General features: G+C 38.8%; 1 protein-coding gene across 1 annotated transcript in view; it reads right to left on the bottom strand.

Moving 5' to 3' along the window:
- The window catches only part of hcn2b (hyperpolarization activated cyclic nucleotide-gated potassium channel 2b), a 43,251-nt gene extending 30,221 nt beyond the window's left edge, over positions 1-13,030 (bottom strand). The window contains exons 1-3 of the mRNA XM_020940063.2: positions 12,531-13,030; positions 11,550-11,973; positions 4,581-4,742 (exon numbers count right to left, since the gene is read on the bottom strand). Of these exons, the coding sequence (XP_020795722.2) occupies positions 4,581-4,742; positions 11,550-11,973; positions 12,531-13,015 (1,071 nt within the window). The 5' untranslated portion in view covers positions 13,016-13,030. The remainder of the gene's footprint in view (positions 1-4,580; positions 4,743-11,549; positions 11,974-12,530) is intronic.

The following is a 13,030-nucleotide window of genomic DNA, read 5'->3' as shown; positions in this document are numbered from 1 at the left end:
AAAAAAAAAAAAAAGATAAAAGATAACAAAACACAAGTTCAAGCTCTGCCAAAACTACCTCAGGAAAAAAGAAGAAGATGGTGAGCTTGAAATCATGGAGTGTCCAGCACAGTCTCCAGACTTAAACCCCATTGAGCTGGTTTTGGGATGAACTGGACAGAAAAGTGAAAGCCAAGCAACCTACAAGTGCCACACATTTATGTGAACTTCTGCAACAGACTTGGGAAGAACTTTCTAAAGAATATTTGATTTCTATTGTAAAAAGAACGAGCCATGAGTGTGTTCAGCTGTTATATCTGCCAAAGGTGGACACTTTTATGAATCAAAAGTTTAGAATACGTTTTGGTCAACAGTAAACAGTAAACACTAAAAAATGGAAAAAGTGTGCTGTTCTAAAACTTTTGACCGGTAGTGTACATGTAGCTCTCTGATGGTAAGAAAAAACAAAAAAACAAAAAACATATTACTCCATAAAATGAAAAATTATCTAATTTTGGGACTAGAAAGTTGGTTAAAAGTGAAAAGTGGTTTGTGTGTCAGGTTACCAACCTAAAACCCTAAGCCTACTAAAACTATACATTTTTGTGAAGTACCATAACATTTACATATTTATTACATTTAAGTTTTTTTCATTTAACTGCTCAATATATATATATATATGTGTGTGTTTTAACTAGTTTTATATTCACACACCACGTTGTATCTAATTTCATCACAGTATTTTACATTCCAGTTTAAACACCCTACATTATGCAAAGTTTAAGCCATGTTAGAACTTAGGTCTCTCTTCAAAACATAGTCGGAGTTGTGTTTTGTTTGTGTAATCCTGTATAATTAGTCTGTATAAATCCAAAACTCACAATGCTCAGTTTCACCTTGTGATGTCATGAAGTGGTAGTTTTCAAGTAAGAAGCTACTTTTTAACCTTTTGTTCAGTGCAGCTGGGCATTTCCAGGGCCAAAATGATTCTAGTGAAGGTGTATGGAGTTTAAAAACATAATGGAGCACTTCCTGTATTGCCACATGACATCACAAAGTGTAAGAGAGTGTTTTCTGTTTGAGAGAATTACTCAGACTAAATATGCAGGATCTGTGAATGACAACAAAACCAGCTATGTTTTTGATGAAGAACCATAGATCAGGAAATCGCATAACATGGGCGCTTCAACAGTTTGGGTCTATTTTTAAGTTGTTAGTTGTTTATCTTGATTCTGACAGCATATAACTTCCCTATTTTTTTCCTGTTTCCAACCGAATAAAGGTTCTCTTATCTTATTATAGCTCCTCTATCACTGATGGTTTTGGTTTATTTATCCATTGAAACTGTACCTTCAACAAACACCCAACTCACAGCTAATCTCTCACAGCAGGATAACAGCAGCAGTGAAGGAGCATCTATTTTTAAACATATCCATAATAGTCACTCTCACATACGCAAACACATATATAGGATTTTAAGGGCAAATGACGGATGCCTTAAGAGGAGGAGAGAGGGTCTGCTGTCCACTGGAGGTTATCACGTTCCACTTTTAAACAGTGAGGTCAAGTCCAGTAAACGTCCGGCCTGGGCTCTGGGCCAGAGCTGAGTGTGGAGGGATCACCTGACACCAAACAAAGAGCTTCCCCGACCTTCACTACTGTACCAAACCAGGGCAAACAACACCACACCCACAGTAGCAACAGCACAGGAGAGGCACAACTGTACTCTAGGAGAATCAAAGCAATAGTGTGGAACTTTATGGAGGTGGCATGTAACCTGAATGATTCCATAGAAAAATAAAGTTCAAACCATACCTCGAAACATTCTCCATGGAGATAGATACATTTTGTTACCTGGCTTACTTACTTACTTACTGGCTTATATGGTATGGCTTACTGGCTGTAATCAGGGCAGTCCTGTGTGATGTCATGTAGTTCCTGAAATTTAAGGGCCACTGGAGGCAGCACGGGCACACACACATATACCCTGTGTATATATTTATGGTTACCTGGTTGACACACTTGATTTTTGAGCTACGTTTTTCACATCATATCATGGATTTTAACCAACTAAGATGTGCAGCATGTGCAGTTCAAAGGACACAAGTCAGGAACTGTTGGATTGTGCGAATGAGCTGTTTTTCCTGGTTCCACGAAGACTGTACAAGAGGCTAGCTAAGGAGCTACCTATAGACCTCTGTGATGCTACAGGCTTTTTAAAGCAAATGTGGCAGCAGCCGTTCCAGAGGAAATACTTTGAGGGAATGGACCATTTCGTCACCTGGCTCCCTCTGGATGCTACTGCGATGCCCCGGGCTGCAGGACACAGATGACACAGAGGGGAGACAGTTTTGTCCAGAGGACTGTTCCTCTCCTCAAACTGAATCTGCTGACCCTATCTGACCGATCCTTCTGTTATGCTGCACTGAGACATTTGACTGAGACACAAAGGCCACTGAGTAAAGTTGGCTGCAGCTTGAATTTCCCACTGAATCAATCGTCTCTTTCTCTCCTTCTGAGCTTTTGAGCTTCAGGAGATGCAGCTCCTCTCGTGCTGAGAAGAGTTTAGGGGACAGCTCCTGTACCTTCCTGGTTTCTCATTGTCATTGTTGGTTATATCTCCACCAACATCAATACAAGTAATTTGAGTGCATTCTAGGTGCTTTCAGTTTTTCTTTCAACTTCTCATGGACTTTACTGGTGTTGGCCAGCATAATAGACTGACCTTTTTTTTTGGAGTTTTTTGGAGCACAATTTCCTGTACTGTAGAATTATACAGGTACCGGATTGCCTTATGTGCGTTAACTTGGCCTTGTAGTTTGTTCTAGCTTGTCCTTCTTCTGGAGTTTTTGCAACTCCAAGTCCTTTTCTTTGCCTTCTTTGGACCTTATCTGCAAGCTTGGCCCTTGTCCACTCCAATTCTTCCCACAGCGTCCTGAACAGAGCGCTGTCCTCCAGAGGTGTCAGCTCCCGGACCAGACTTCTTTCCTCAGGGATATAGGATAGCATGATTTAAAAAACTCAGGAGACATAGACAATATAAAGTATAAAAATATAAAAATGTATATATATACACACACACCCCAGGCATAAAAGAGGATGACTAGAGGGAGGGGTCAGGAACTGACAGGAGTAATTCATGGATGACAGAACAATATAGAGCTGTATGTTGTTGTTTCTGCATCTATAGCCCGCAGATATAATTAAAGTTATAGATAAAAAGGTCAAGATAAAGTGGCTTTGAAGAGGAGATAATGAGAACACAGCGTATGCTAAGGCTGCTAGAGAGGTCCAAGAATGCAAAAATGGGAAATAAGATGAGATCACAATGAAGAGGAATTTCTGTCTATTTTACGGTTATATCATAACTATTAAAAGTTCAGTTTAGGGAGTGTTTGTGCTCTGATCCAAAGGTTGGCAGTTCAAATCTTGCTCTCATCATCAAACATGTACTGACCCACAGGTTGGCGGTGCGATTCTAGCTACCACAGATGAATGCTGTTGTTGTGCCCTTGGAGACTTGTTTGGTTCCACTGGTGTATGAAGGTGTGAATGGGTGAGTGGCTCCTTGATGTAAAATTGAGTGCCTTGAAGGTTGAAAAGAGTAATATAAAAATGTGATAATTTAGCATATATCATTAAACGTATCTATCTCCATGGAGACAAGCAACGTCAGCTCAGATCTGTGAAAAGGTGATCTTGTTCATAATAAAACACCTTTAATTGAATATAACGCAGTTACGTTTAATGCCATACTGTGGAAAAATACAGTCAATGCAAAAACATCTGTGTTTCATACTGGATTCTCAGGCAGCACTGGAAAAGTGGCTTTACACATGATTTTGTAATCTCAATCAGTTGTTTCAGGTAAAGCAGAACTATTTAGAAAGGTCAAGAGGTTAATAATCATTGCAATTTCTTGATTGGGAAAATAATTGGTTTTTATTATTTCACAACACGCTCCTTCATTATGGCAGAAATAATTAGGACGTTTCTTTTGTAATGTGGAGCAGATGGGCAGCCGCAGATACCTGGCGGCCTGAAAGTGAGAGGAGGAGGAGAGGAAAAGGAGGAGAGGAAGAGGAGGAGAGGAAAGAAACCACACAAAACCCCTAATTTCATCTGTAACTTCTGCTCATGTTTGTCTATGTCTCCTGAGTCCAACTACAGAGGGTTTAATTGAGGTTGTGTGATTGCTGTTTTACCCAACTCCCATCTGTCAGCAGCTAAACACCTCTGGGACAATATGGTGCTAGTGTAGATGTGTGTGTGTTCTACAGCTGAGCAATGAATGGCAAACAAAATGAAATTACAATTCACTATCAAATGAAATCAAATCCAAAAAAAAAAAAAATCTAAAACAGAGCTTCAGTTCTAGCCTAGTGCTTCTAGTTAGCATCACATCCCCAGGGAATGTTGATGACATGAGCCGCAAAATATCACTTGCATTAACTTATATCTATCTCCAACAAACAGATGACACTGCCAAGCTAAATACGGATCAGATCAGTGGAGAGGCGTGCCCCACACAGTACAGTCGTTTTTCAAATCGCGCTATCATGTGCTCAAATTGGATGTAAAAATAGATTTGATTTTCTTACCACCATCTTGTTGAGGGACACCCAGCAGTCGGAGGGGAAGTCCTGGAGCATGGGCACCAGGAACTGCAGACAGCCGTCCCAATGGCAGAGCAGCAGCATCATCCCAATCAGGTTAATGATCCGCATAACAGCACTGGCCAGGTCATAGGTCATGTGGAAGATCTGACAGACAGACGGGGACCAGACATTAGGCATTGGAATACTCAAAGGGAAGAAAAAGGAAGTTTGAGTGGTGAAGTGAAACATGGTAATTTCAGTTTAAATATTGTTAAACTAGTTAATATTTATAATCAGTAAAGCAGTAAAATAGACTGCATCATAAACTAAATTAATGCCTAAGAAGAACATTTTCAAGCTTTGTTTTTTGAAGCTGGGAATTTCAGGGCTACTTATAATTCCATACTTACAGCAAAACAGATATTATGTGATGGCCCAAGTGAAATAACCTCTATAGTGTGTATAGTAAACAGTACTTATTCCTTAATGCAGTACCTGCACATTCTGTTAATAAATTAGGGTTATTTTATTAATGTTCATTTTACTATTACACATTATAAAAAAGTTCCATTTCCCAAAATAAGCAACTAGAATGATAGTGCTGCCACAACATATTTTTTCAAATATACAAAAATATTTTCATGGCACTACATTGATAGAGCAGTCACTATTCCTATATATCTATACTCTATGGCCTTTTTTAGTTTAATCATTTCCCCTTCCCAGTTTTACTAAATTACATGGTATTCAAACTATAATTGCTACAAAAATAATAATTAGAAAAGAGAGATCCTGTCCATTATCTATTCATATTTGAAGTGTTATCTTTTCTTGTACTTTCAGGTGATCCCAAAAGTAATTCTCTGTATTGCCTTTCAGCTTGTTAAGCACAGACTTGCATAGACGCATAGGGAGTCGTCTCTGCCACTGGCTTTATCCAGTCTTTCAGCTCAGGGCGTACAATAGTTTTCCAATGTCTCAGGATAACCCTTGGCACTGTTACAAGTCCATGTACCAAAAAAAAAAAAAACAGCTTTGAAGATTTTATCACCAAGCTAAGTATTACAGTCTACTGATATTTGTCACAATGCTAGCCTATAAATAATACATCTACTAAGTATGTTGTTAGCAGTAAACAGGAAAAATCAAGTAACGATACCAAGATCAAATGTTTGTGTGTTGCCATGAATTTGGGCTTTTATCCAAGTGGACAATTGAGACTGATGTTGAGCTGTCAAAAACACTGTTGTGAGTTCTAGGGCAGCGGCAGTGGAGCAGAGTCTAAGCGCTGAAAACATCATGATGTAACTTGAGCCTTTTAATGTTTTACTATTTCAGACTAGGCTGATTCTTTTCACCTCTATGGACTATTTACATCAATACACACAAAAGGTGTCTGGTGAAGAATTGTCCAATATAAATGTAAAGAAAGTAAATGACATGAGTTTGTACTTCTGCTGCTTTTTATATATTATCTACACTAAGTATAAGAAATAGTATGCAGATGCAGTACAATGTGTGTTACATATGCAGATTTATTGTATGTTACTATGCTATTTTGTGTGTATACATCACTAAATCATGAATTTAAATCTAACTTTTTGTCACTCTTAGTAAAAAGTCTCTCCCCTTTCACAGCACTATTATGTTACAGTGGCTGTGTGTTCCGTCAAGTTATAACACGGTACAAAGCTACAAAAAGCCAGTGCGTAAATTAACTCCACATAATGAGATTTGTGCGTGTGGTATGGAGGGTAATAGTGGAGGATATCTTCAGGAGTAACAGAGCATCAAACTCATACTGCCTGCAACTTCTTTTCTCACAACTCACAGTTGAATAACGTTAGATGTGATGTAATGTTAACCCTGCTGTCCCCTCTGTCCCCAATCCATTCATTTATTTATCTACATAATTGCTAGCCTATGGGCACGATATTTCATTGATTAATACAGTATACCAGTTACTTATTGTCTGATTCAATACTGGTATCAGATATTGGCACTGATACTGACTAAATAGCTGACAATTTTGTTTGCTCAGATATCAGCTTTCAAATATCAGTTTAGTCAATATTCAGGTCTGTATAATGATGTAATTAGACTATTTACTGGTCATAGTTGGCCCATAAAGTCTCATAATGTTTGAACTTTTATTTATACTGTTCTGTCATTACTGGTGCGATAAATAAAAACTACATAACACATCTGGATCAGTTTTGTCTTAAATTATTTCAACTTAAAGAAAATAAATGCTGTTTTGAATATCTGCACTGATATCGGTTGGTATCGGGTATTGGTGGATACTTAAAGCTATAGCATTGGAATCAGTATCAGAATTGGAAAAGCTGGATCAGTGCATCAGCTGCTTTGGATCAGCTGCCAGTTATGTTACACAAATACATAGCAAATGCCACGTTCTTAGTTTATTTGAGTTCTCGTTCTTCTTTTCTTTTAAGTTCCTCTAGAGAAACGTGTATTTTGTCACACTGAATTCCAGCCATACCCATTATTTATCCCACTGTTATTTGTACACACACTGTCTGTTTTGCACTTTTGTGAATGGGATGCTAATTTGGGTGTAGCAGCGAGGGGCGCAGTGTGGGGCCGTGGCCTGTGATTACGACTCTCTGGTCCCATTATGATTAATGAGGCTGCTGGACCACTGCTCCCCTGACTCTACAGCTGCACCTGGCCATGTGTCACTGTCACCAAAATCTGGGCCAAATGAACACTACTACAGTCTGCACAACTCTCTGGGTGGAGATTATGTGTGTTTAAATAATAGTGTTAACAAATCTCAAGTGTCAGCAAGGATTATGTGTAAGACAAGGAGTAAGATGGAGCTCTGCGATGGTACACTCAGCAGGTAAAATACTATCAGTTATAACAACAATACCTTTGACTGCATAAAAAAAACATATTTCTGTAATATTAATGGGGCTGGGTGATATGATTAATAATCAATAATACATTTTTTCTCCAAATATCATAATATCTGATTCAAATGTATTTTAGAGACAAACGAGCATGACTTTCAATATTAATTTCCTGAGCATAGAAAACTTTCTAAGTCTGAACTTTGCTCTAAATGTGTTATTTTTACTGACCAATGATTAGCTGTGAACCTCTGAATTTAAAAGACCCAAGCATATCATTGACCATTAGTAATTACTGAATTAAATTTTGATGAATTGCACAGCCTTTCTAATACATATTATAAATTAGTCTTCTACAGCACTTCCACTTCCAGACTCTTGATCATGCAAAATTTATTCACTCTCTACACTTGGTGATAAACTACTTCTGTAGCCACAGCTGCCGTGTGGCGCAATGGTGTAAATGTGGCTGCTTATGGCTCTTTCCCACCACCACTCATCTCACACTTCCAAATCACACTTGCTGATAGGTAAGGCGGGTGAACTGTTTTGCCCAAGCGCACAATGACAGTGTACAATATCACTTCTATTTTGACCTACACATTTAGGATAAAGTGATAAATGAAACGGCATGATATAGATCATCTCTAATCTTAGAAACATTTTTAAAAGGCCTATATTACGCTATTTTCAGATCTATGTTATAATGCTGTTTCCTCATCTCAAACATTCCTGGAGTTGTGTTTTGTTTCATTCACACATGTTTAACACACAAACCCTGTATATTTAGGCTGAGTTTGTCTCTAACAGAAAACACTGTTCCACCTTGTGATGGCATGTGGAAATACAGGAAGTGCTCCACTCTGTGTTTAAACTCCATACAACTTTACTAGAATCATTTGGATAATTTCAGCCCTGGAATCTGAATAAAAGGTAAAAGGCAGCTGTTAACTTCAAAACTACCACTTCATGACATCACAAGGTGGCACAGAGCATTTTGAGCTTTGGAGACAGCCTAATAATAAAGGATTACTCAAACATGTGTGAAAGAAACAAAACAGAAATCCTGGCATGTTTTTGACCTGACAACCATTTTAACATGGCTTAAAGCTCAGAATAATTAATTTTGTGTAATATTAGATCTTTAAGATAATTAAGATCCAATTTTTCCATGCTGCAGCATTGATATAAACTTCAGGTATGTATAATTTCAAATAAAAATAAACTTGCCAGCACTATTGATGTGTATAACTCTCACAATCAGCCCCAGCTTAAGTACAGCTTCCTCTCTCAGGAAATCACTGTGTATTTCAGCCACTGTCCGGAAGTCTCAGTCTTTTATTGACCCTGATTGAGGTTGTCAGATTTTTCCTCCCAAGCTTCTCTCAAACGAAGCCACTGTTCAGAAAGCGGAGATAAGAGCCATGGTCATCTGGGCTGAGCCGGACCAAGAAGAGCTGGACTAACCCAGTGTTTGTTTGGACACAGAGAGCGAGAGGAGCAGGGCTATAGCCAAAGCAGCAGAGCATCAGTCCTGTGCATGTGTAATGAGGGACTGGGGGAGTTCACATGATTCTCTGACAGCAAACACAGCACACATTTGGAAAAGGGCACAATTAAAGATGCATGATCTCAGGAAGACTATACAATATTTTATGAGACAGTAGATTGAGACGAGTATAAATGTAAATATAAAACAGGGTTGGCTACAAGCACGTGAATAGGCCTGTCACAATGATTACTATAACAATATCAATATATTTTGGGGCTGAAGATTCATCATGTGTGCAATTTCTTTGTAAAAGTTGGATAATTTGGGATATTTTTATTGTAATATGGTAAGATTTGAACTGTGGAAGGTTGAATCAGTAAATTATCGGTTCATTCTTCTATTTATTTGATGCACCTCAGGCCTTTTAATGATTCTGTCTATTTAAAATGTTTACAATTGTCTTGCATTATTGTTGGCATAAAATAGCCCAATATTATTGTTTATCACAATATATCTCTGAAGCAATGTATCATGCTTCAGAATGTGGTATCAAAACAGCCTACACATGGACTTGAGTGTTTTAGGTAAACAAATATGTAACAAAAATAGCCTAATAGATAATGCCACTGGATGATAAAAGAATGTGACAGCCCCTAGGAGAGTCTCGACCTGAGCCAAAGTGACTCTGCTGACTGCTCTGTTTGATGGAAATCAGAAAGATGAAGTATCCCAGGACACTTCTGCTGTGACAATGGTGAAAATTAAAATCCCTGCTGGTGCTTCTGACAGCTCCTACTCAATTTTTTAAGATTAATTTGTTGTGAATTCAGGTTATTATGTGTCAGTTAAGCTTGTGTGCAAGTGATTTTTAAGGTAATTACAAACAAAATACAAAAGTGTTCAGACTCTGGGAGTGGGGCATTGTTCTGAATAATGTATATGCCGTTATTAAAAAGAGATAATCAGATTCAAAACACCTTAGTGAGTTGAGGGTTTACATTAACACTTTTACCTCTGCTGCTCTCACCACACACTGTACACTGTGTCAGCAACAAGTCACATGACTACAACCTGATAAACACAAGAATTATTCATGTTTTTCAATGTATTTCAAATTTAATCCCAGTATACTTATTTTGAGAAGCCTGAAGACTTCCATTGTGATATTTGAATTGAATATACAGTAGTGCTAGGCATAAAACTAGGAACCTTTCATTTGTAGGGGGATACCAATACTTACAAACATTTAAATTTTTTTTTGTACTATTTAAATTGTACCCTGCCCAGATCCGAAACAGGGCTAAACTAGGACTTACATTAGGATAAGACAACTAAGACTAAACCAGGTCTAAAGTATGACTACAAAAGACTGCAATGGAAAATTATGGCATAACTACACCAAAGCTAAACTAGAGCTAAATCTATGTCTGAACTGTACCAGGGCACTATAAAAGATTTAAACAGCATGAGACCAAATGAAGGGAAAACTTGTATGAAAAATAATGAGTACATTTACAGTGGGTGTGACATCATGTTGTGCACCTCCTGCTGTTCACTAATTTCACTCAACTCAAACAAGGGTTTTCCTTGCATTTCATTTCCATTCACTTTTTCAAGGTCCAAGTGTGCATGGCATACCTCGTGAGACTCTACACATCCATATTCAATCAGCTGTTACTAGGCTCAGGGAGTCTTGGAGACGCCCATAATCTTATCTTTAAAGATGCACTATATGTACAACTCAAGTGGTGGTCTCCATATATATCTTATTGCTTTTTTCTGGAATATTCCATAGTAAGGCTTTAGATATATTTGCCTGGATACACACAGGTGATGCAACCGAGTAAAATCACAAGTCAGATCTGTGTAGCAGTTTTGAGAAACAAAAGTCTGCAAGATGCAAAATAGATGTTATATTTATCGTTACCCTATGGAGCACTCCAGGTGAGACAATAGCATCCTCATGGAGACAAGCTAGAAGATAGGCCTAAACCAGATGAGTCCAGGTGTAGGACTGCTCTGGACCTAAACGAGGAATATGTGCCCTTGAACAACCTGGACGAGTCCAGAACCAGGTCCTCACTGCAGAACTCAAACAAAATGTCAGTGACAGGCCCAATTATTTATTTAATCCCCAAACTAGGAATCGTGATGTTGAAGAAACTGAAAATCTAGACATGTTTGCAATATCTTGATAACAATATTCAGATGATTTTAACAGTGCATCAAGAATGTGCTGAAACTTGCCTGTAACTATCTTGGTTGAGGGTTCAAGCTTAGCGTAAAACGTGGAATGGGTCATAAACTTAACCACCAAAGTATCAACTTATTACTTCTTTGGATGATAAGACTAGACATTTGCTATCAACATATTTTATTCAGCTCTTTTATAATATTTGTAATATTTTATATGCTGAACTCTAGACAATATAGTCGATATTCTAATTTAGCATATTTTCAAAACAATATTAGAAATATAATATGATCCCTTTTAAAATAATCTCCCATTCATAGTAAACCTAAACCCCAGCTGATGCCAGTATGTAATATAAAGCCCATAGGTGTGTCTGAGTGTGTGTGTGCGTGTATGTGCATGGGGCGTACCTCCTCCCACTGGTGAATGTAACGGATCAGTCTGGACAGTCGGAGCAGACGCAGCAGACTCAGGATTTTGGTGAAACGCACAATTCTGAGAGCCCGGGCCGTTTTGTACATCTCTGAATCCATACCTCTCTCCACGATGAGGAAGATATAATCCACTGGGATGGAGGAGACAAAGTCCACCACAAACCAGCTCTTCAAGTACTTCTGCTTGATCTTGTTAGGGTCCAGGATAATCTCAGTGTTCTCTTCAAACACGATCCCCGTCCTGAAGTTCAGGACCAGGTCTATTAGGAAGAAGGTGTCCGAGACAACATTGAAGATGATCCAAGGTGTGGTGGTCTCCTCCTTGAAGAAGGTGATGCCCACAGGGATGATGATGAGGTTGCCCACCATAAACATTAGCATGGAGAAGTCCCAGTAGAACCTATGGTACAGAAGGAAGAAACATGTGGCAGGGGTGGAATTTACATATAATAAAAAATAAACCAAGTAGCCTTAAGCATTCAACTCACTTAAGCCCTATATAGCATGAATAAACCAGGGTAAAATCCTGACAAAATTAATTCAAAATAAAATAATTCCAAAGGGGTCATATAAGGACTAAAAAAGCTAAAAAATAATAAAAATTAAAAAGCTAAAAAATAAAAAAATAAGTGCAATTTCTATGTTTTTTTTTTTTTATTATTATCTTCTCGTTTTGACAGCTTTCCTAACTATATGAAGTGAGTCTTGCAATGCTATGTTTTTTGTGTGTTGTGCGCGTCAGCTACAGGACAGTTCATTTGGTACTGCCACAATCATTTTTATCATATTTGCCAGTTTTGTATCAAAAATAGAAAGAGCTGGCCATGGTGCTGAAATCCTCTTAGCCTCTTATTTCGACTCATTTCTTTAAACTTCAGAATGTAGTGAACTAAGGTAGCCTATCGGCTAACTTTTCATTGTGTTTTGTTTGAGCAAACAAAATGTTCTTCGACTCACCTAAAGTCACTATAAGGGTGTATGATCCAGTTTCCCGCGGACTTGACTCGCTCCTGCTCCTTCTCTACCGCCTTTTGGCTCCCAAACATGCGCAGGGAAAACTTGTTAACTCCTGGCTGGAGCATGGAACTGAACTGGCGCTGCATGTAGGTCTGGTTGTTCCTTGAGTCCTCATCTTCCGCTACAATCTCCTCCGCTTTGGAGAAAGTGACGGAGTTCCTCGACTGGCCGGATAAGTGCCCCTTCCCAACCGAGATGGTAGAGAAGGACACTCGGGAGTCCTTCTTGTCTGTTGCGATGGTCTTGACCTCGGACCCGGGCCCCTGGCCGAGGGGCCCCGCTGAGGTGACAGCGCCATCCATGCCTATACGTTCACCCTTAGCGTCTTCAGCCTCTGCACCCGTCTCCTGTCTGGAGATGAGAGAGGAGAGGCTGCCTGAACTGGTGGGCTCCCTTCTACAATCTCCGTTTTTGCTGCATATCATTCCGGTGGCCCCTTC

This window comes from Boleophthalmus pectinirostris, unplaced genomic scaffold, assembly GCF_026225935.1.
Source record: "Boleophthalmus pectinirostris isolate CB_2022bp ecotype Guang Dong unplaced genomic scaffold, ASM2622593v1 HiC_scaffold_7, whole genome shotgun sequence".
NCBI classification, from domain to species: domain Eukaryota; kingdom Metazoa; phylum Chordata; class Actinopteri; order Gobiiformes; family Gobiidae; genus Boleophthalmus; species Boleophthalmus pectinirostris.
This window is presented reverse-complemented; position numbering and strand designations above follow the sequence as displayed.